At 47.0% G+C, this 24,809-nt stretch overlaps 1 protein-coding gene across 1 annotated transcript in view; it reads left to right on the top strand.

Annotated features, from left to right (window-relative positions):
• Positions 1-24,809, top strand: part of nrg3b (neuregulin 3b) — a 46,324-nt gene that overhangs the window by 13,777 nt on the left and 7,738 nt on the right. Inside the window, exons 3-6 of the mRNA XM_084670405.1 lie at positions 15,418-15,491; positions 19,730-19,756; positions 21,397-21,499; positions 24,354-24,480. Coding sequence (XP_084526531.1) covers positions 15,418-15,491; positions 19,730-19,756; positions 21,397-21,499; positions 24,354-24,480 — 331 coding nt within the window. The remainder of the gene's footprint in view (positions 1-15,417; positions 15,492-19,729; positions 19,757-21,396; positions 21,500-24,353; positions 24,481-24,809) is intronic.

The raw sequence follows: 24,809 nt of genomic DNA, 5'->3' as shown, positions 1-24,809 counted from the left end.
TGAGGGGTTACAAGGGGTTTGGAATATATCTACTTCCTTCCATAAGGACTAAAGTCACATGAAGGTTGCAAAGGTCTTCAGTTCAGACATGATGGAGCCTCATTAACATATGTATGTAGCTAATATTAAGTTAAATACTCATTTCAATTAATGAGCAGTTGTGCCATAACAGGACAATAAAATGCATGCTAACGACCAGTTAAAGAGATGGTGTTCTCCTCTCATTACTCTCATAGATAAAGCTGGATCAGCTCAAGGGTGATTAAACTTCCCCTGCAGAAGGGTGTAGACCCTAATGCCCACAGGATAGGAGGGTTAGGGTTAGTGTATAATAATAATAATATATCCATTTAGCAGGAGCTTTTATCCAAAGTGTGTGCAGGGGGGAATGTTTACCTGCAACTTCTTGATCTGCAGTGACCTAGGCTCTTTAATGAAACTGTTGTGGAAGTTTTTGAGATAATCAATCGTTTAAGCTGAAGTCGGGTGAAGTACAGGGTTAATGTTTATTTGACGTATGGCGTAACATAATATCAACATAACATCATCGACACACAAACATAAGACAATAACACAAAGACAATTCCATACAGCTCCATCTAGCATTCTAGAATGGAACCGGGAGAATCCAGCCCACCAGCACTACCCAGCTGATGGCCCTGAACCCCCAAGAACATTCTTCAACAGACCATTTTATAGATGCGACAGTTCTCAAAAGTCATTGGTCCATCCTACAGACATGCTGCTATACCAAATCTCTTCTATCATTGGTTAAATCCTTAGAACAATACAGTTGAATCCACATTGTCTTCAGACCAACTGTCTCTTCCCCCCAGGTGACAAGAACTCTCCCAGGTAACCCAGACTTCCCGTCTCCTAGACTTCACGTCTCCTATTTAGGTGTCATAAAAACTACAGGTGGCATCTCTGCCAAATGGAATTGAATCAACATACATTGTATCAAACTTCTTAACCAACTGTACACTTCTTTTAAAACACATTAATTGTACATAGGCCCAACATTTCTTTCACAATATCTAACCATCATGCAATCCAGGTTACAATTTAAACAGATAGAGAATAGAATAAAATAAACTGTTGTCCATCTGGGATGGAAATGTTTCCATCCCATGTTAAAAACATCACATTTACAAATATTCTCCATTTGCAAAACTCATTCAATATTCAGTATGCAGATTCTCTGAATCCTTAAGAGTATTAACACATTCTCTGAACAGAGAGATGTATGGCAACAGTAACTACGTTGGTGGGAGAACCATAAGAGGATCTTTTTCTACTTTCTGCTTTTATTTTTATTGCTATATTTTTATCATGACACATGTATCTCATGTCTACATGCTCCACCACCACCACGCTAAGATAGCGATATCTGCTTAAATCTGACTCATCAGAAGTCCGGTTGTTGATGTGAAACATGGCTTGTTTGAGAGGGTAAGCTGATCTGGTCTGAGCCTGGGGCGGGTCCAACCCTTGTAGGGATCGTATCAACAAGAAAGAGTGCCAACGTCAATAACATGAGCTCTGGCCCTGCCTCAGTATGAACTCACTTTCTGTCAGTGTATCTTTGCCTCCTGGTAGATGTTGAACCTCTGGAAGACCTCACTTCCTGTCGGTGTATCTTTATTTCCTGGCAGCTGCTGATGAGTCTGGAGGAGGCTTCCTTGTTGGGTTCCTGCATGTGGATCCTGTGAGTTCAGCTCCAGTTGCTTCAGCAGCAAGGATACTGAACATCGGGGATGCAGACGTGGTTGCACAGTCATGGTTAAGGTTGGGTTAGGGTTGTGTTAGGGTTTGTAACCCAATGCACAATGTAATGAGTTTTCCAAAAGCAACTTAATTATACTGAAGTAAAACTGTATCATAAGGAAATGTACACATTTTTGTTTACACAGATCTGTTTGTATTGAGTCCAACAGCTATATCTGGGAGAGGGCCTGTGGTTTTTCAGCTCCCTGTCACACCTTGTGGAAGCAACCATGGACTATTTCACTGTGATTAGCTGAAACGCTATAAGTATTATTTGCTAGCATAATAGTAAGCTAAATTAGGCCATAAATAATCACTTTACTGTTGAACCATGGCTTAATCTCCTTCATGCCACCAGTCTCTGGGTGGTACCCCACGCTACAGCCGCCCCATAGTCACGATGTGATCGTAAGCGACTCACAGCCTAGCAGTGCTCATAGCACTGGTTTCTACTGATGGACTCATAATGCTCATGCTAATCCTACTGCTGGAGCTACTGCACAGCTTCACTTCCCACCCAGGGATGAATCTGATGGGTTCCTGGCTTTGTCAGCCTCCGTCTGCTGAGTGGAGTCAATAGGATCAATGTGATGGAGTGTGACAGGGACATCCGTGTCCGTGATGATTGGGGACATAGTGAGTGCTGAGGGAGAGTGAGAGACAGAAAGTGAGAGAGTGAGGGATTATAATCTGACAGCATACACCTGTGTGTGTTTCTTTGTATGCACTTGTAGTGTGTGTATGTGTGTGTGTCATAGTCAGAGATCTGAAGACAGACCCGTGAGATACAGAGTAGAGCAGTGCAAATCACCAAGGCAACCAGGTAAAAGATGTTCCTGCAGCTCTGTCAGATGTTAAACAGATTCATCCCACAGAGGTTGGGAACGGCTACGGCCTCCATGCAATTTCACAGAATAATCAACATGAACAGAAAACATTTGACAGCTTCCTCAAGGATCCATGATTACTTTTTATTTGCCAAACATTTGTTCTCCCCGCAAGGTGTTTTGAGGAATCTTCAATAGCAGTTTAATAAAATCCTGTATTGAAGTATGAATGTCTGGATATTGTTTCCAGATTGCTTTAAATGTTGAACCGAAAGGATTTGATCTGCACAAATAAAAATGCCAGGTTTTTTATCTGACCAAAACAAAGGGCTCAAAAACTCTCAAGTTTGATCCATGAACAAGACCTAATATAATGACATGCTGGAGACTGAAGACCTGTTGCAGTAAAGCTCCTCAGAGGAATGATGTGAAGCTTCACAAGAGGGCCCACATCACATCTCTGCCTGAGAATCAAATGTCAGAAAACCATCCCCAACATGTCAGTGTGACACTTGCTGTTCTTCTGGTCCCCAGGGTCCTAGTGCCCAGGTATGAAAAGCCTGCCCCCTCCTGGACCCTTCCCCCAGGGTCCTAGTGCCCAGTCACACAGGACCAATGCTCCTCAGACATCCAGAGAGGGAGAGCTGAGAGCAGCCGCTCTCTCATATGAGATGGGTGTGTTGTTTGGCTGTGTAGTTTGGGTATTTCCCTATCTGTTTCAAAGCGTAGCTGCATTTGTTACTCCATCAGACCTAGCTGGGGTCAAACAGCATCGTCAGGCTGCAGCTTTGAGACGCAAGAAATTCATCTGGAAGGAGAGTCACGCCAAATTACCTTTTTGGGGATTTTGCATTTTAGCTTCTCCTGTTTCGATCAGTGCCTCCTCACTATATTTACTTGTGTTTTTATTAGTTTGTTTTGATCTAGTGGATAATGAAGCTCTATTTTTAGCAGGTTGGTCTGGTGGGCTGCACTGTTAAACCACCTTTAAAGAGTGGTGTTCAGTGTACAAACAGTAAAGTTACATTAGCTTTTGTTTTATGACGAGATGTAAATGAGCAAGTGAACGCTGCTGTCCTGAAGAGGCCATGCGGCTGCAGGTGGGGGATGAGCTGCAACAGAATGTGAGAAAGGTAAAGGTTGCCCAGCATACTTGCATGGCGGTAGCTAAATCTGATAAGGTAGCAAAAACTGTCAGGACACCGGAACATTCTGCCTGTCCCCACCTGCTGCATGATCACGTTTGCTCTTTTACATCTTCTTAAGGAGAGCCATAAGTCTTAAAGTGCTCGGTTATAAATGTCAACTGGCAGCTGAAGCCTTGTTCTGGTCTGTGGTGGAGTAGCGGAGGGCACAGCAGAGCCCACGTGACCGGGTCTGTGACTCATCCCCACCTCGCCATCACTAACGAGTGCTGCCTTTTCTGCCGGCGTGCAGTGTGGGAGCAGGCTGCTGGCCTGACAGCGTGATGGGAGGAGGATGGGGGCCCAAAGCTCCTGGAGGAGATGTCTGGGAGGCGTTTAGCTGGGAAGACGGCTCATGTTCATCCATGTGCTTGATATTTGGAGTGCGGTTAGGGCTGTGATCTGGTCCAGATACAACTTTGAAGCGTTGGAACCTTTTGGAGATTCACCCATGCTGTTCTTCTGCTCTCCCCTCCAGAGCAGAAGAACTTAGAAACACCCTGATGTGTTCCACCACCTGTTCAGCCTTCCTACTGTGAAATGAGTAATGAAATTTGATTAATTAATATCATTATGATTGGTCTCATCAAAGGAATACAGTCATATGGCTGTACAGCAGGGAACTGTTGCTAAGGTAGCATGCCCTTTGGGTTTTCGCTAAGAGAGAAGAAATGTTTCTGACATCCAGCAGCAGAACAGCAGATTACAGGGAAACAAGTGAGAGATGGAAGTCAAGGCAGCTCCCTGTGACCCCCTCCTGGCCCCCGTGGGGTCTTAGGACTCCTCTGGCCTTCATATGTTTTAATATTCTTATGTTTTAATATTCTTCCAATGAACGGACTGTGTGGGAAGCTTGGCAGTCAGATTTGTCTCATGGGTGAAACTCTGAAACGTTGGAGAGGTGGATGGAAATACTAGATGTGGAGAATGGATAAACTCACTGAAGGTTATCCACCACCACTGCCAGGGGTAATGTGATTAAAACTGCCACTTCAAGATGGGCCCTCAGTCATGCAGAAGGACTGAGGAGGAAGGCAGGGCCTGTGTTTGGTATTCAGCAAGCGTAGGTCCGTAATGTTGAAATCACACGCATGAGCATGCCAGGAATGGCCCTGGTCACGTAGTTGAAACAAATCTTGATTATTCCCCTGTACTCGTGAAATGTGGATATTTACCGAGTGCAATCAGATTTGATTTCACAGTCCGGGTGTCATTTTGCTTGTGGCAGGAGTGATTAGGCCCCAGGCACACACACACACTCCAGGGTTGTGAGCTGGGGGCTGGGACATGCCAAACCTGATTGGCAGTGCATAAGAAGGTAATTAGGAGCTTTACCTCTCGCTTCAACACGGCAGGAGATATGGGAAGAATATCCAGGCTCAGTACCGACTGGAGACATGCTGGGACTGTTTCTCAGCTAAGTGTGTCATCAACAGGACACTGCAGACATGTGTCATCAACAGGAGACTGCAGATACGTGTCATCAACAGGAGACTGCAGATACATGTCATCAACAGGAGACTGCAGATACGTGTCATCAGGTGCATTCGACATGGACTGCGGCTGCATGAAATGAACGGCGAGAGTAGCCTCTTGCAGTCGGGGAGGACTTGAAAACGACTCTGTGATGTTGGACATTCCAGCTTCATGTGGTTTGCTGCGTTGACGTCAGTTATGACCAATCAAGCGCTGTTTGCGTTGCTCTTGAGAAAATGTGCTCGGCTACACAGCCGGCAGTTCTCGAATCGATCTCACGGTACTTTGATGGCTACGTCACAGTGACCTAGCCTCGGCGCCGTCTCAAGACGGGCAAAAAGTCGAACTAGAATTCATTGTTTCAAGTCAGCCGCCTGCAGCGCTGCATGAAGTCAGTCCATGTCGAACGCACCTATCAACAGGAGACTGAAGATACGTCTCATCAACAGGAGACTGCAGCTATGTGTCATCAACAAGAGACTGCAGACCGGGGGATGTGGAGGCGTATTTGAACGCCTGTGAGAATACTCCCCCTTTTCTCCTCTCTGTCTTTGTGGGAGCTGATTGGTCATGGTGCGAAATCTTACCTCTCCATCTCACTATTTTGAGCTTATAGCTAGACAAGGAGTATGACGGAGGCAGTTAAATGTGCAGTGCTTCCTGTTTTAAGATCCATAACGAATCAACAGATACCTCAGTTTCCTCCCTGGATACATCATAATGTCAAAGATAAGTAAACACAGCATTTTCAGAACATCAACCCTGCTAGAATCCTGTTGCCACCACAGCCCATGCAGACAACATGTGTGAAGTGGTTGAGATGAAAATATCTCTGTGATTGTGGGAGCAAGATGAGGTGTCAGATGTGTTCTACATTTTTAGCATGTGTGACGGAGAAGATCTGAGGTAAATATCAGGTACAAGGTTTCTGGTGTGACCCTAAAGCTGCACCTTCCAGTAGAGACTTTCACCTCCCACAAATCTGACGCCAGTCATATCATTTTTTTAAGCAGAAGGTTGAGTTGGTTTCACACCGAATTCAAACCACACACAAAAAACATCCAACCACACACACAAACCACCATAATCAAGTTTGTCGGTGAGTTAGTAGGCCTACTTTTTGGTAGTAATGAAAACACAAACTAGTTTAGATACAACTGAATTGAAAGACAGAGACCTAAGTTCGAATAAAATATGACTTGATCTTCATTATAATGAAGAGAAACACCGCGTCTAGGACCTGCATTCAGCTGAACTACAGTGTGGCATAGAGAAGAGCCAAACTAACATGGCTCCCGTCCAAATGGAACAAAAAAAATGAATAGTCCTTTGGATGAGAGAAGCAACAATCCTCTAAAAGATTTAGAGAATGGATTTCACATTTGGAAATGAAAAATGAGTCATAGCAGCAAAGTTATAGCTGGGTAGTTAATTGGAAGAGAATTGCGCTTTAGAAATAGCCCAACAATCTCACTCTAACCGACAGCATTATAGATTTATGTCCTTTCTGGACAGTGATGTATATTTACTACCCTCTCTGTAAATACACCAATATTTACAGATTTTTCTATGTGTGAATGTTTCGGGAATAAAGGTTGTTTGTTAACCTTGGGACAGCTGTGAATTGCTATTGATTTAATTCTAATTTAATTTACCTCAATTTGTTGTTAAAGCCCAGCTTTTTCCCTCCAGCAGGAGGTAAGACATATTGGCTGGTGAAGCATGTGCTCTGAGCACAATAACTGTGACCCCTGATGCTATAATTACCCTTGGAGTGGACAAGCAGAGTTCAGCTGGATGTTACTGCGCTCCAACTTAAACAAACTAGATGTCCAGTCATGTATACTCTTGAGGAGATGACTTGTGTTAAACCGGAACCTTGTGATACATAACAATATACCACAAAATATACCACACATTTCCTTTTGAGAGTGTTGTAGCGGGGTGTGCACGTTTAAGATTAGCAATACTTAATTCATAATGAAGTATAGTAGTTCTTGGGGGCACCACCTCTGATTCGTGAAAGGGACAGAGGAAACCTTGTTTAATAATATTGAATAATCGCACTCTTAATAATCAGTCTAATCATAAGTAATGGGTGTCCATCCTGAGATTGACGTATGGGTGTGAAGTGGTTTATAACTTTTCAGCTATTTCAAATGTCCATGTATTGCTTATACTTCAAAATATAACGATACAACATGAATAAATGGTTTAGTTTGTAGATTAAAAGAATTTTGATATCAAGATTGTCTGATTTATCATAACAGAAAAGGAAGTTACATTAAAACATCAAGGGGGACCCTTGTTGAGTGATGATCATGTTCTCATTGTGTTGAAAACAGCATCCATCTCCTGGTCTATTCCTCAGACATTACTGTTTACATCTAACAGGCTCCTTTAGGATCCAGTTCTGATGCATTAGAGTGAGGTTAGGCTTGTTCATTCTGAACTGGGTTTGCTGAACTGACGTTGCTTCAGTGCCAGTCAGACCGCCCCAGCCTCAGCGCTGGCTTCAGTCACATTCAAGGTGTTCAGTTTCCTGCAGGTGTGATAAGAGAGAGAGAAGCCCTGTTGCCATGGCACCACCAGGTCACTGTACATCCCCTCAGGTGCCCCACCCTCCTAACAACACCTGACTTAACCCAGCAACCACATTCACTTCCTAAAGACATTAGTCTCATTAAATTCGGAATAATTCTTGTCATGTCCCAAAGAGAGAGAGGCTGCAATCACAAAGCCAAAGACGTGAGGCAGGTAATTAAGATCCTGTAGAGGTTAGGGTTACCGGTAGAGATGTATCTGCTGCCTAGATGAGAAAAGGTTGACAGACTGTATACATGTACATTTCAAAATTGTTTACTTTCACCTGGCAGTACGCTAAACCCAGCAACATTATCCAGCCAATAATACTCATTTTAGACACGTTTCCCCCAATACCTTATAGAATCTGGGAAGTTAAAATGTTGAAATATCACCAATGAGAACCAGTCAGTGTGTGTGCATGTGTGTGAGACAGAATGCTGTGGAGACCAGGATGTAAAGCCACCAGTCACATGAGCAGCCTTGTGTTGTCAGAGTGGCGTCCCCATGCACCGACAGGGTTTAATATGACTTATTAATGTGGGAACTCAAACACTTTAATAAAATGGCTTTATTAATACTGGCAAAGGACCTGATTAAAATAGCTTGTATTAAACCCAGTGTCTATATGTAGAGGACAGGGCGGGGTGTGATGGGAGTTTAACTGAATTATTTTATCATTTACATAAACTCAGATCTCCCACTCTCGGTGTTTGTGTGTGTGCGATGACCACACTATGCATCCTTCTTCATATGCTTAGAGATGGAATTAGAACATAATGCCTCTGGATGACTGTACGTGTGAGGCTCTGGATGACTGTACGTGTGAGGCTCTGCATGCTGTGTGTGTGAGGCTCTGCATGCTGTGTGTGTGAGGCTCTGCATGCTGTGTGTGTGAGGCTCTGGATGACTGTACGTGTGAGGCTCTGCATGCTGTGTGTGTGAGGCTCTGGATGACTGTACGTGTGAGGCTCTGCATGCTGTGTGTGTGAGGCTCTGCATGCTGTGTGTGTGTGTGTGTCTCAGTGGGAACATTAGCAGGTTGCGTATTCATCTTGTATGTGTGTGGGTAGTGTGTGTGTGTGTGTGTGTGTGTGTGTGGGCGGTGTAAGATGGGAACATGACCGAGCAGGGGTCAGATCAGCCCTGATCCTTGAGGTGTGAGAGAAGGTTCCTTCTGCTGTGAAATAGCCTTTTCTACCGCCTGTCAGCCAGGCTACAGTCCACATGTACACAAACAGAGACCATTCTGCCAAATGAAGACAAGTAACAACCTCTTCAGTGGCATCCCACCTCTCCCCCTCTTCCCTCCGTCCCCCTCTCTCGTTCCCTGCTTGGAGATTTATTTCCTGTCATCTTGGTGAGGGTTAGGGTGATCATCTTGGTGAGGGTTAGGGTGATCATCTTGGTGAGGGTTAGGGTGATCATCTTGGTGAGGGTGAGGGTGATCATCTTGGAGAGGGTGATCATCTTGGAGAGGGTCAGGGTGATCATCTTGGTGAGGGTGATCATCTTGGTGAGGGTGAGGGTGATCATCTTGGTGAGGGTGAGGGTGATCATCTTGGTGAGGGTGATCATCTTGGTGAGGGTCAGGGTGATCATCTTGGTGAGGGTGATCATCTTGGTGAGGGTGAGGGTGATCATCTTGGTGAGGGTGATCATCTTGGTGAGGGTCAGGGTGATCATCTTGGTGAGGGTGATCATCTTGGTGAGGGTGAGGGTGATCATCTTGGTGAGGGTGAGGGTGATCATCTTGGTGAGGGTGATCATCTTGGTGAGGGTCAGGGTGATCATCTTGGTGAGGGTGATCATCTTGGTGAGGGTGAGGGTGATCATCTTGGTGAGGGTGAGGGTGATCATCTTGGTGAGGGTGAGGGTGATCATCTTGGTGAGGGTGAGGGTGATCATCTTGGTGAGGGTGATCATCTTGGTGAGGGTGAGGGTGATCATCTTGGTGAGGGTGAGGGTGATCATCTTGGTGAGGGTGATCATCTTGGTGAGGGTGAGGGTGATCATCTTGGTGAGGGTGATCATCTTGGTGAGGGTCAGGGTGATCATCTTGGTGAGGGTGATCATCTTGGTGAGGGTGAGGGTGATCATCTTGGTGAGGGTGATCATCTTGGTGAGGGTCAGGGTGATCATCTTGGTGAGGGTGATCATCTTGGTGAGGGTGAGGGTGATCATCTTGGTGAGGGTGAGGGTGATCATCTTGGTGAGGGTGATCATCTTGGTGAGGGTCAGGGTGATCATCTTGGTGAGGGTGATCATCTTGGTGAGGTTGAGGGTGATCATCTTGGTGAGGGTGAGGGTGATCATCTTGGTGAGGGTGAGGGTGATCATCTTGGTGAGGGTCAGGGTGATCATCTTGGTGAGGGTGATCATCTTGGTGAGGGTGAGGGTGATCATCTTGGTGAGGGTGATCATCTTGGTGAGGGTGAGGGTGATCATCTTGGTGAGGGTGAGGGTAATCATCTTGGTGAGGGTGAGGGTGATCATCTTGGTGAGGGTGATCATCTTGGTGAGGGTGAGGGTGATCATCTTGGTGAGGGTGAGGGTGATCATCTTGGTGAGGGTGATCATCTTGGTGAGGGTGAGGGTGATCATCTTGGTGAGGGTGATCATCTTGGTGAGGGTGAGGGTGATCATCTTGGTGAGGGTGAGGGTAATCATCTTGGTGAGGGTGAGGGTGATCATCTTGGTGAGGGTGATCATCTTGGTGAGGGTGAGGGTGATCATCTTGGTGAGGGTGAGGGTAATCATCTTGGTGAGGGTGAGGGTGATCATCTTGGTGAGGGTGAGGGTAATCATCTTGGTGAGGGTGAGGGTAATCATCTTGGTGAGGGTGAGGGTGATCAGCAGTAGAGGCGTGGTGCCACCGAGGGGCTGGGTGAGGCTGGGTGAGGCTGGATTGGGGGAGGCTGGGTGAGGCTGGATTGAGAGAGGCTGGAATGGGAGAGGCTGGGTGAGGCTGGACTGGGAGAGGCTGGGTTGGGGGAGGCTGGGTGAGGCTGGATTGAGAGAGGCTGGAATGGGAGAGGCTGGGTGAGGCTGGATTGGGAGAGGCTGGGTTGAGAAAGGCTGGACTGGGGGAGGCTGGGTGAGGCTGGGCTCGGTGAGGCTGGATTGGGAGAGGCTGGGTGAGGCTGGGCTGGGCTGAGAGAGGCTGGACTGGAAGAGGCTGGGGGAGGCAAGATAAGGCTGGGGTTCCCCTGCCGTCATGTTAGTGATGTTAAGGAATTCTTAAGAAATTTACATTTACATTTACTCATTTAGCAGACGCTTTTATCCAAAGTGACTTCCAAGAGAGAGCTTGACAAAGTGCATAGGTCACTGATAATAACAACAAGATAGCCCCAAAGCATTGCGGGTAGCCAAAACAAGAAGCACACATTGCAAACAACCAAAAAATAAATGCCAAAGGGAAGAACCATAAGAGCATGTAGTTAAGCGAGTTACTATTTAAACAACATGAATCTTTAAGTGCAAGTGAGCTGGGGGAGACAGGAGATGAGCTGGGGGAGACAGGAGGTGAGCTGGGGGAGACAGGAGGTGAGCTGGGGAGACAGGAGGTGAGCTGGGGGAGACAGGAGGTGAGCTGGGGGAGACAGGAGGTGAGCTGGGGGAGACAGGAGGTGAGCTGGGGGAGACAGGAGGTGAGCTGGGGGAGACAGGAGGTGAGCTGGGGGAGACAGGAGGTGAGCTGGGGGAGACAGGAGGTGAGCTGGGGGAGACAGGAGGTGACCTGGGGGAGACAGGAGGTGAGCTGGGGGAGACAGGAGGTGAGCTGGGGGAGACAGGAGGTGAGCTGGGGGAGAGCAACGGTGGAAGACGGCTATTGTAGTTTCTCTTTGGGGTACGAAGAGGAAAAGAGCCACACTGTATATACATGTGGTTGTAGTTTCCTCTCAGAAACATCATCTGAAAACAAGAGACTGCTGAGTTCAAGACTGATATCAGCAGGACACGCAACCGCAGGCCCTCGATCACTTTGGCTCAGAAACAGAGTCCAGATCAGTTTCCACAGCTGACTCTAGACCAGCTGTTATGGTCAGCCTCCTACACTGTGCTATTTATACCCAGAGTCCTTCACAGGTGTGTCACATGATGCAGCAACATGCTGAGGTCGACATCAGTCACAGCTGCTGCCTGGCTGGGTGTTGATGGGAGGGAGGTGCTACTAGGGGAGGGGAGAGAGAGGAGAGGAGAGAGAGGGGATGGAGGATTGGCCTGGACACCCCTACCCGTCTGTCACCTCCCCTTCCACTGCTGCTCCTGCTCCTCTCCCTGCTCCTGCTCCTCTCCCTGCTCCTGCTCCTATCCCGGCTCCTGCTCCTCTCCCTGCTCCTATCCATGCTCTTGCTCCTCTCCCTGCTCCTGCTCCTCTCCCTGAACCTCTCCCTGCTCCTGTCCCTGCTCCTCTCCCTGAACCTCTCCCTGCTCCTGCTCCTCTCCCTGCTCCTGTCCCTGTCCCTGCTCCTGCACCTCTCCCTGCCCTCATAAACCATCAGCCATTTTCTTCCACTAATTAAGAGCAGGCGGTAATTAAAGTTGTAGCCGTGTTCCCCTCCCCTGCTCCCACGGCCGGCGGCTGGATGTTTCCCTCCTGCCAGGCAGTGCTAAGAGCAGGACGGGGGTTCTGAGAATTGTACAAATACATGTGCATACATACACATTCATCAGTCAGACATAGACACACACTCATCTGTCAGACATACACACACATTCATAAATACACACCAATGCACACAAACATGTTTTTATACACAAACACACGACCACACATTGACACATGTTGTAACTGAGCTCTCACAACAATGTGCCCTTCCAGAGGTAGCACAGCCAGCTAACAAGCTAGCACACTCCTACACACACCTGGGCTCACCTACACATTCAAACACTCTCTCAAACACACACACAACCCTACATTCAGTCATAGCAACTCCACACTGTCATCACACACACACACATAGGGCCCTATCTTGCACCCAGCGCAATTGACTTAGTCAACGACGCAAGTGTCATTCCTAGTTTGCACTCGACGCAAAGCCGACTTTTCCCTCCACAGACGCACGTCGAAATGACTTTGCGCTCCCGTGGGCGGTTCAGCGAAAAAAGAGGCGTGTTCCGGCGCAAACGTTCCCTGGTGCTATTTTGCAGTTTCCGAAAAACAATTCCGCCACTGACCGGGAAAATCGTTGTCTAAAGTCAATGGCATAATATTCAGATGCTATTTTAAGGGCGCAAGCTTGGTCCGTGCGCACTGCTGGCGAGGCCAGGGTCTTCTTTCTGCGAAGCTACGTTCTATTGTTTTGATTTATGGCGTGTTACATTTCTTCAATGATTATAAAAATATTTTCATAAGAAATTTGTATTTATGTGAACTTCATTTGTAACAACGATGGCAATTTCCTCCCATGACTGTTTAACCGAAGATAATTTGGTTAGGTTTCTTTCCCCATGCCCATCAGAATCAGAATTCGGTTTATTCGCCATGAAGCTTATGTTACACAAATATGCGATTTGCTGTGGTAGGAAGGTGCAAACAATAAACATATGCTGGTATAAATTAAGTACATTACTCAAACTAAGTCTAAGAACTAAACAATTAAAAAATATAACAATTAAAAAAATATATATATATGTAAAAATAAGAGTAATCATTTGAATGAGTAGCATGAGTGGGCAATTTAGTGCAATGAGAAAACTGCTCTGCCTTTCTCAGACAATGTCACTTCTCTATCTTTTACGGCCCTGACGACAACGTCGATCTCCTCGGCTGTGAACCGCTGGCGTGCGCCTGGCAAATCCGCCATTATAATAGCAATTTGCCATGGAACAAGCGCTGCTCTTAAAGGGAATGTGAGATGATGCGCTGATTGGTTTATTGCACGTTACGCCCAAACCACACCCATTAGTAATGTAGCTACTTCAGACCAACCCTTTTTAGATTTGCGCCAGGCACAAAGTCATTTATCCCGCCGGCAAAATAACAACCAAGCTGAAGTCACGCCCACAAAGTTACTTGCGCTTTGCGTTTTGATACTTGCGTTTCAGATCGTCAAAACAGGGGGGAAAGGCTCATTATTTAATTGTTTAACTTACATTGAAGCACTCATATCCACATTTGAACTAACACATTTGTCTACAAAGCATTGTTTGCATCTCACTGAAGGGTGTCTGGGTTTTTCCCAGACAGATGCAGGAGACAGCAGAGATAGAGAAGACAAACAGCAAAGCGGGAGATGAAGCGATAGTCAGACAGACGTTCTGCTGGTGGGTTGTGAGTCAGAATGCTAACGAGGCATCAGCAGATATGAGGGGTGGGAAGGTGTGACCCAGACTGCTGAGGGGTGGGAAGGTGTGACCCAGACTGCTGAGGGGTGGGAAAGTGTGACCGGAGGAGAAACTCAAGTCCCAGACTGCTACGCCTCCTCATGCTGAGTTACACTCAGTCCTGCTTCCTGAAGCAGAACCACAGCCCCCCTGGTCATAACCTGCTGTGCTCAAGCAGCCTGTTTGCTGTTTAAAATAGTGTGTTAATAAGTTGATCATTTCTGTTACAGTAAAACCTTGAAGGAGATTGTCAATCAATGGATAGCTACTGTGTGTAGTCACAATGCTAAGCTTGTTAAGCTTGTTTTCACTTGGAAAACCCTTGTATGAACTCTCCTGTTCCTTCCCATGTTTGAGTGATGCAGGAAGCTGGCCAGAGCAGGAATATATAGAAACAACACTATCTCACACACTCCAGGAGTCTGAGGAAATATACACCTGACTGTCTCTGATCCCAGTATGAGAGCTTGCTCTGTCACGATAGGTTTGCCTGAACCTCTTACATTTGTAGATCTTTTTAGGTATAGAACCATATTGTTGACGGCTATATACTTATGATAAACCTACAATACCTGGTATGTGCAATTCCTATTTAGCATTGTTCTGACCAGATCACACTTGTGTTGATAGAGTATGAATTTGAGTGTATATGTGTGTGACAGAACGAGCATTTGGCTCCAGTAGAGCATCAATCTAAACAAATCCTGAAAATGAAGAAAAAAAATTGCCCCCCTTGAGGCTGCTATGACTGCACTGAGGTACAGAGGCCACATGAAAATGAGCTCCAGGAAAAGAAAGAACAGCGTTCATAAGTCATAAAGACTTGATTTATTTGACAGAAGTGGAAGGAGTGGAACCAGCATGATCCACAAGGGCTTGTGGAAAAGTATCAAATAACCTGTCAGAGCGCCTTGGGAGCTCTGCTCCCTGCTATCAGCTCTTCCACAAGCGCAGCGCCTGCTTGAGACTCTCTGAGACACCAAGTGTTCTCTGTCCCAGTCCATCCAGGATCCTCAGGGACCTGACATTACAGAGCTATCAGCAGGGCTGCAGACGGGGGCTGCAGACGCTGGCCTGGCCAGCCTCTCCTCCTCCATTCAGCTCCTCTCCTCCTCTGGCTCTCTCTTCTCATCCATCCCTCCCTCTTCCTCATTCTACAGTGTTGTCTGTGCCCCCTGGGACTGCTATAGTTCTCCCTCCTCCTCCTCCTCCTGGTCCTTATGTTCTCTTGTTCTCTTGTTTTGCAGATGTAAGGAGGGTTACCACGGCCTTCGCTGTGACCAGTTTGTGCCCAAGACAGACGCCATCTTATCTGACCCGGGTATGTTTCCTGGCTCTCGATATTGATCTGCTAGAAAACAGAAAAAAAAAGAATGCTGGTAAATGATCTGTGTTGTGTGCCTCGGAGCAGCTCTCCTCTAACTGGTCGAGATAAGTACAAACTTATCGAGCTTCACAGGCCCTGCAGCCAAGCATAAAGGACCTCCATCTAAACAAAATCCTCCTTTAATGACCTGGTCAGGAGAGAGAAAGTGTCTTTGATTGAACTTTCTCTTGTTTATACTTATAGCTCTCGACCTGCCCTTGCAAGTTCCCAAAATATTTCTTAAATCGACTGCAGATGTTGTTTAAAATGTATTTCAAATGGATACATTTTGGAGCAACACTTTGCTTGTTGGTAATGTATGAATGTACAGTGAATACTAACATTTTAAATATTGATTTTCACTGTCTCAACAATCAGCAATCAATCTTGATGATTTCCTATTGACTTCACATTGATTTCCATCTGTGCATCTTCAACTAGTAGAGCTGTGATGTTTCTGTGATGTTTCTGTGATGTTTCTGTGATGTTTATGCTTTGCTAACTTGAAATCAATATAGAGATAATTATCATGCTATTAGTGGAACCAGCCTTGTCAGAGAAAATCCCTCGCAGCCTTGCTGATCGCAGCTGAAAGACAGAGGTTGTCCGTCAAGCTAGCAATTACCCCAGATTACATCAAGCAGCCAGGCAGCATTTGAGTATACATATTCATCAAAGTTGCCTCCAACATTGTGGGGTAATTTTCTAATCAAGATATTCCAGGAACAACTAAAACTGTAATAGAGAAACAATAATAGCTCTTATTTCCAATGTTAATAAACACAACTGACATCTCTTTAATTTGATGGTACTCTATCACAAACAGTATGCTCATGCAAGCTGAACTATTGTGTTTAAAGGTTTGCTAAACATTGTTAGAGACAAAATATTTTTTACTTTGACTGAAAATGACAACTGGCCACCCCCCCTCCCCCAACGCTTCCTGCTCACTGCAAACTGAACAGTGACGACTGCATTATAGCAGGCATATATTATTTCATACCTGCATACACACTCATAAACATCATTAGATGTCAGTAGTGTAGCAGTTGGTTTACCCCCCAGACATCAAACCTAGCTTCAGCAGGATACGACCTATAGTGTTGATAATAAAAACCCTTTCAAGGTCTTTGAACCCCACAACAGCTCACTGGGAAAGTGACAAAAAACCTTGACACAGATTGTATAGGACCTGGAAAAAGAATTTGAAGACCTAAGCTTCTCCCAGGAGAGATAGGTTTCATGAATTGTCTCCGTTTTATAGAGTGACTTGGTTTTCCTTTACAGAGAGCCAGATGTAGGCCGTAACTCCTGCTCCCTGGACTCACGGCACGGGCCCTGGGAGATGCTCCTAATGGCCTCCTGCAGCCTCTCGCTCTCAAACACAACCGCTTTCATCATTCCTCCACTCTCTGATTCCCTGCAAGCTTCGCTTCATTAAGATTTGAACAGACCGATTGCTTTGTATTCCGACAGCGGTTTGGAGCTCACATGTGTATGTGCTACACCCTGTTAGCATTCACATTCATCGTTATCATCCAGCGTCCTCCCAGCTACGAGGTCTGAGTGAATGTTTTAATGATGTTCCCTGGGCTAGATAGCTATCTTGATAGCTAGCATGAGTATGAGGGTAGCACCTTGCACAGCCCAGTTCAATCAAGCATTAATATCACGTTTCCTGTTGATATGTGATATTCCTAGTTATTCCTGCTCGGGGGAGAGGGCTGTGTTCCCCTCCAGGTCCCTCTCATACAATCACACTGTTGTTAGTGCTATCTTCTGACGGCCTACACACAGATGTCTGTAGAACACACTGAACTGCAGTACCCACTGCTGCTGTAGACCAGACACAATGACTGGAGAGGGCACTGAAGCCTATTTTGGTGTATGTTGATACAGAATAATCTGAAATTTACCCAGATTACTGTGGGGATTGTGGGATTATCCTGCTTTCAAAAGCAAATCATGTGACAAGTTACTGGAGCCTTCTGCGGAGTGGAACCCTTAGCTGTGGCTGCCCAGTATGCGTGTGTTTGTGTGTATATGGGGGGGGGTGTGTGTGTGCGTGTGTTTGTTGTTTGTGTCTGTTTCCAGTGCACATACCCCTGGGTCGAATGAGTAAGGCTTTTTCAGACATCTTTATGCTCCAGACAATCATAAAACATCAGCCTTCTTTCTCTGTTCCTCATCGACTGCCAAGCTAACCCCTGACCAACTAGGAGGCCCTTAAAACAGCAGTCCCATTCAGCGCTCCCTACACCTGCACTCTCCAGAACACACAGCCCTATCTGTAGACTCACAAAGACAGGGAGAGTGAAGGAGGGAGGGAGAGAGAGATGAAGAGAGGAGAGGAGAGGAGAGGGAGGGAGGGAGGGAGGGAGGGAGGGAGGGAGGGAGGGAGGGAGGGAGGGAGGGAGGGAGGGAGGGAGGGAGGGAGGGAGGGAGGGAGGGAGGGAGGGAGGGAGGGAGGGAGGGAGGGAGGGATAAAGCGAAACGGCCGAACACTATAAGCAGGGCACCCAAAGGAAGTATGGCAGGGTGGTGTGAGGGAGTGTGTGAGGGAGTGTGTGTGTGTGAGATAGGTAGGGGGAGGCTAGGTAAGGCTGGAAGAGGGAGGCTGGGATAGGCTGGTAGGATGAGTTGGGTAGGAGGGACTGAGGGACTAGCCAGTAGCTAGCTAGCTGTTAGCCTGGCCAGCTCTCTGAAGGGGAAAGTGAGTTCCTTAATGTGGGTATTTATCCAGGAGGCATTAGGCCCTGGCCCAGTAACTAGCAGTGACAGCAGCAGTGATCGTCTCTACTCCCTTGCTCGCCCAGACTAAGGGGGATTAAGGATGTGATTCACTTCTGCTTTTGTCCCCCCCCCAGATTTATTCCTAATCGTCCAGAACGAGCGCTGGGCTCAGGGTGGGATTCTCCATGGTAACTTGGCCTTGCGGCCAGGGAAACACCTCCCGAGGGGGCAGTGAGACGGCAGAGATCTGCTGCTTTATGGGCCTGCAGGCCCGCTAGTCAATGCCAGAGCAGGGGATTTGTATCAGTGCTAAATGACATCATCTGTGCAGGCTACGCCGCTAGAGCAGATGAATGTAGGCTGTTTGTTTGTGCCCAGCCTCAGCTGCCCAGCAGCCTCTCACAGCCTCAGCTGCCCAGCAGCCTCTCACAGCCTCAGCTGCCCAGCAGCCTCTCACAGCCTCAGCTGCCCAGCAGCCTCTCACAGCCTCAGCTGCCCAGCAGCCTCTCACAGCCTCAGCTGCCCAGCAGCCTCTCACAGCCTCAGCTGCCCAGCAGCCTCTCACAGCCTCAGCTGCCCAGCAGCCTCTCACAGCCTCAGCTGCCCAGCAGCCTCTCACAGCCTCAGCTGCCCAGCAGCCTCTCACAGCCTCAGCTGCCCAGCAGCCTCTCACAGCCTCAGCTGCCCAGCAGCCTCTCACAGCCTCAGCTGCCCAGCAGCCTCTCACAGCCTCAGCTGCCCAGCAGCCTCTCACAGCCTCAGCTGCCCAGCAGCCTCTCACAGCCTCAGCTGCCCAGGCCCAGCCCACCATCTCCTGATGCTCATTCAGATCCAAGATGCTAGTAGGCAGTATGGAAGTACCGTCAAGCAAGAGTGTGACACTGACTGATGTCCCTGTGCTGCAGTCATCAGCAGATGGTTCCCCTGTCTGACTGGGGCCTCTCCCCTCCTCTTCAAAGCTGCCCAACACGTCATCTGTCACAGTCCTGGCAAGCTGCAGTCTATTTAAAACCTAGACCACCTCTGTCAGAAAAGCAATTAAGTGTGAGGGTTTCATTTTAATTTAAATGAGATTATATTACAGTGGCGTGAAAAAGTGGCACTGTCAGGATGAAAAGAACATGAGAGCTTCCCTTTATCTGTCTCCCCAGCTCTAGGATTGTGGAAGGGACTTTACTGCACCGGGAAAGTATGTGTCTGTGTGTGTGGCGAAGGAGCAATTTTTATTGCTGAATCATGGTGGTGCTGAAATCCATAGAAATCTAAATAATGTACTATCACTTGAACTAATTCTCCCTCTCCCTGTTTCTCACTCCCTTTCACCCTATCTCTCTTTCCCTCTCTCTCTCTCTCTCTCTCTCTCTCTCTCTCTCTCTCTCTCTCTCTCTCTCTCTCTCTGTCTGTCTCTCTCTCTCTCTCTCCCTCTCTCCTCTCACATGCCTCTGGTGTTGATGACACAGTGGATGAACTGGGCATCGAGTTCATGGGTAAGACCTGTTTCCTTGCATAGATCTCTGCTAACCTGTCCCAAGCCAGCATGTAAAAACACAATCTGCTCCTCACCTTGGAAAAATTAACGTGTGCCAGTCGCCATGGAAACACAGAGGTTGGAAAATTGATGTGTTTTTTTTCTGCGTGAAGACCTGCACTGTGAAGGACAAGGGAGGATAGGAAGGATGGAGGGATAAAGAGAGAGGAGAAGTGTGGAGGAGAAGGGAAGACAGGAAGGGATCGAGGGATAAAGAGAGGAGGAGAGGTGTGGAGGAGAAGGGAAGACAGGAAGGATGGAGGGAGGGAGGAAGAGAGGAGAGAGGAGCTACCTCTGCAGTGAAACAGATACATGTTGGTGGAAACAGAAGTTCTGACGGGGGGGGTCTGTCCCTCCACATTCAAACTGGGATGTTTTCACAACGAACAGCATGAATAGAACATATTTCCATGTCCTCCAACTTGAACCTAGTCTGTAAACACAGACTCTTTGGCGGCACACTAACAAAGGTTGCTGTGGAGGGGAATTGATAGAATAACCTTCAGAATAAAAGTTCCAGGTACAACTTCACGTTCCATACATCCATTTTTCATCCGAAGAAAGTTTTTAAGGTTGAAAACAAGTTATATATGGAGCAGCATGATCGCTCTACATGGTGTGCACATTAAACGATCTGGTTATTATTATCAGTTCAAATCAGTTCCAGTATAAGCACAGCAGAAAATGACAGCTTTTGTTACATAACATCACAGGCAAGATGTAATGTCACATACATGGATGTTTCATCCCACATATCCTAGCTTGTGATTCCTGTGAATGTTTCCTTAATCTCTGCCTTCTCAGACTGACTTCAAACAATTTGAAAGAGGACTGTGAGAGTGAGAGAGAAGTGGAGAGAGAAAGGAGAGGTGGAAGGAGGGAGAAAGAGGTGGAGAGAGAAAGGAGAGGTGGAAGGAGGGAGAAAGAGGTGGAGAGAGAAAGGAGAGGTGGAAGGAGGGAGAAAGAGGTGGAGAGAGAAAGGAGAAGTGGAAGGAGGGAGAAAGAGGTGGAAAGAGAAAGGAGAGGTGGAAGGAGGGAGAAAGAGGTGGAGAGAGAAAGGAGAGGTGGAAGGAGGGAGAAAGAGGTGGAGAGAGAAAGGAAAGGTGGAAGGAGGGAGAAAGAGGTGGAGAGAGACAGACACATGCCTCTTCTTAGTTTAGGGATTTTAATCTGTGTGGTAAATGAGTTGAGTTGCCGGCGCTACACAAGCCCTGAGTGGGCGTGACAAGGGAAGAAGAGAGGAGGTGTGACAAAGACAGACAACAGTGAGAGGATGAGAGAGGATGACAAAAAGAGAGAAGAGAGGCAGAAAGAGAGTGGGTGTGTTTATGTCAAGGTTTGTGTGTTAATATACTGTATGTAAGAGAGAGAGAGAGAGAGACAGAGAGAGAGACAGAGAGAGAGACCAGAAGATGGTATGAGATCAAGTCCAGCCATCTGCAGTTGGAAACCACAACGTATTTCCCTCCAACCTTAACCTTAACTCACAAGTTAATCTGTATGGCACATACTCACACACATGCTTATACACACACACAGGCTACATACACACAACACTTGTGAACCTGTCTGAACCTGGGTCTTGTTCTGATCCCCCAGAAAGGAGGGATGCGTACCAGAGCCAGGTGCTGTCCATCTGCAGCATCGCCTCAGGGATCTGCCTGCTCAGCCTGGCCTGTATGGCTCTCTACAGACGCAACCGGTGAGTGACTGTTGCTCTGAGAGGAGGAAGTGATGCTCTGTAGAGAGGAAGTGATGCTCTGCCGAGAGGAAGTGATGGCTCACTCAAATCGACATGGGTCTTGTCAGGAAAACGGTCATTGGCTTGCCTTCCTCGGGGAGTAAAGCCACGCTGGTCTGCTCATTGTAAAATGTGTTAGGATATAAAGTATAGTTTTATGTGTAATCAGGTAATATTGTACTTTCTGTCTGCAGTGTATGGTCAGGTTCTATTCTACTTCCTGTGTAATCTGACTCTCAGGTGTGGGTCCTTCACACCTGCAGCCTGGCTTAGGAGTAGGTCTCCATCTGTTGCCACAGCAACAGCAGACAAATAAATACTGCGGCCGACTAATGGGGGCTTTTACCCTTCCTCACCTCAATTAAATGTGCACTTTGAAAACCACCCTGTCCTCCAGCCCTGTCCTCCAGCCCTTTCCTCCAGCCCTGTCCTCCAGCCCTGTCCTCCAGCCCTGTCCTCCAGCCCTGTCCTCCAGCCCTGTCCTCCAGCCCTGTCCTCCAGCCCTGTCCTCCAGCCCTGTCCTCCAGCCCTGTCCTCCAGCCCTGTCCTCCAGCCCTGTCCTCCAGCCCTGTCATCCAAGTTTCGTGCCCCCCCCCCAAGCTCCAGTCTGTCATGGCTGCTTGCTGTTAGCAGCAGAGAGCAGCAGAGAGCAGCCATGAGCAGCAGAGAGCAGCCATAAGCAACAGAGAGCAGCCATGAGCAGCAGAGAGGAGCAGAGAGCAGCCATGAGCAGCAGAGAGGAGCAGAGAGCAGCCATGAGTAGCAGAGAGGAGCAGAGAGCAGCCATGAGCAGCAGAGAGCAGCCATGAGCAGCAGAGAGCAGCCATGAGCAGCAGAGAGGAGCAAAGGTTAGCTAGTTATTGGGTTAGGTTTTAATTCTGTGAAAATGCCACTATCCTCATTCCTCTGTTTTTGCAAATACCTGGGGCCTCATGTATAAACGTAGCGTGCGCACAAAAAACTTCCATACGCTGGTTTTCACGCACACTTTGTGATGTATAAAGATTTACTTGACGTGAGAATGTGCGGGCCGTCACGGAAAGTTTTGAGCAGACCTGAGAATGTGCGGACCGTCCGCAAAGTGTTCGCTGGCTCTGTAACATGGCGAATTCTAACTGAAAAGTGCTGAAACTCAACAAACATTACAAAATGAAGTTTCCACTACAGTTTCTGTCATATGTAGGCATAACGTTGGTTATTCAAAAAACATATTTGGGCTACCTACGGTAATAAAAGTCTGATCATTAATGTAGATGTCACATCAAAATGCCAAAGCCAAAAACGGGAAATGTTATATAGCCTTCTGTTTAATCCACCACCACTTAATACCTTCTGTTAAACTTCAGGGTGTCAAACGAACGACAAAATCACTCAGGAAATGCATGTTACGCTAACCCTATAGCTGCCATGCTGATATGATGCGCCACCACTCGTTTCTTCATTTAAAGTTTTACATCGGACCATGTCTTCTTAATTTCTGCCATGGTCTGGTTCTCTGAACCCACAGCATTTATGGCCCTGTAATAATAATAATAATGATTTTCTTTTGAATTAATGTCAAAGTGCTACTGGTTAAAAACAAGAAAGGGTGCAAATAGTGACAGTTTTACACTCCGCCGACTTTTGTCGCTAATACCTGATGACAGGCCGCCAAACAGGACACATTTTCTCACTTTCACCTCTGTTGTCAGAAACTCGGTCTCACAGTCACCGTATTTCTTCGAATAAACACAGCTGCGTTTATTAAATAACGTTCATTTTTGGTGCGGTGGTTCGAGGGCAGCGTTTATTTGAAGAAATATGGTAATTCAGACAAAGAAATGACATCAGGAGCGTATTTATAGTCCATCTGCATATTAATTTATGGGAGGAGGCAAGGCAGGGTCAGAGGTTCGTTCACGTGCGGTCAACTGGTTTTATACATGTGAATATTTCTGTGCGTAGGTACTTTTCGAGTTATGGCCGTACGCCATCTTCTGGTATGAAAGCTGCGCAATCCTTTATATATAAGGCCCCTGGTCCAGCCTAAGCTGGTCTGGTCAGACTGGAGACAAGTAGGGGCACCTGCACAGGTGTGCTCCTCTGCTGGGCCGTGGTGCTGCAGGGAGGGTGGGACATTCAGTTCTGCTCACACTAATCGTTGGGTTGCATATCCTGTTAATTACATCAGAAACATACCCAATAATGTTGGTAAAGGGAACCAGCTAAATCCAAGCCTCCAAAGTAACCCTAACCCAACCAAATACAACAGGAAACCTAGCAAAGGGCATGTGTCCCACTGTCCTTTGATGAGCCTTTATTAGTCTGTTTACTCTGCACTCTGAGAAGGACTACAACAGCTCAATAAAACCCATTATCTCCATGGTGATTGCTCTATGTGAATAGAGCACTGGCCTTTCTCTGGAGAAGTTGCTGGAAGCATCGACGGCTTCCCATTAAACTTGAGTGTAGCTTCGGTAAACAGAGTAACAATGTGTTTCAAAACAAGCAGAGACGCCTGTGTAGATGCTGGAGCCTCTGATGCAGCCTAACCCACAGGGACAGCAGGGGGGAGGGATGAACGACAGTCTCAACGAAGGTTTGCATGAGTGGGATTTCATGGTGATGTATTCTTAATTGATTAAGCCTTGTGTAATGTACCAATAACAATGTCACACACATCTTCTGGAAATTTCTCAAGAACAATAACGTTGGTTTAAAAGGGGTCTTGTTTGTATTGTCAATACAATATTAAACAATATGTCATGTTTTGATTTTGCCGTTGCCCCTTATTGCCCATGTGTTGTGACTAACCTGAAGGATGTCTCTCCTGTAGGAGACACAGGGAGAAGCTCAGAGCACACTTCTCAGAGAGCCACATCCTGAGGGACTGCAGCATCAACACCTCTGGCCTCATGGCAAAATCCAGCCCCAGGCCTCAGTCCGGCCTCCAGCTTCAGAAGGTGGGATCCTGTGCTGGTGCCTCCGGCTGGCACAGTCACATTCCTCTGCGGTGTCTGTCCCTTTACAGTCCCACAAAGGATGAGAGGTTGAGTCAGCAGGGATGCATCATTACAAACCCTCTGGACTTTACTTTGAGATCTATTTGGAAGTACATATTGTAAATTGTTTGTTACCAGTGACATGAGATCGTTAGAGCCCAGCTGAAAAATATAAAAATGAAATTAATAGTTTTAGGACCTGGAGTTCACAACATGCTGTCAGGTTGCTGAGGCACACAGTAAATTGCAATCCTCCTGTTGACATCATAAACACAGCCTCTCTCAGACCA

The sequence above is a fragment of the Hypomesus nipponensis genome, chromosome 13 (assembly GCF_054491055.1).
Source record: "Hypomesus nipponensis isolate SF chromosome 13, ASM5449105v1, whole genome shotgun sequence".
NCBI lineage: Eukaryota > Metazoa > Chordata > Actinopteri > Osmeriformes > Osmeridae > Hypomesus > Hypomesus nipponensis.
This window is presented reverse-complemented; position numbering and strand designations above follow the sequence as displayed.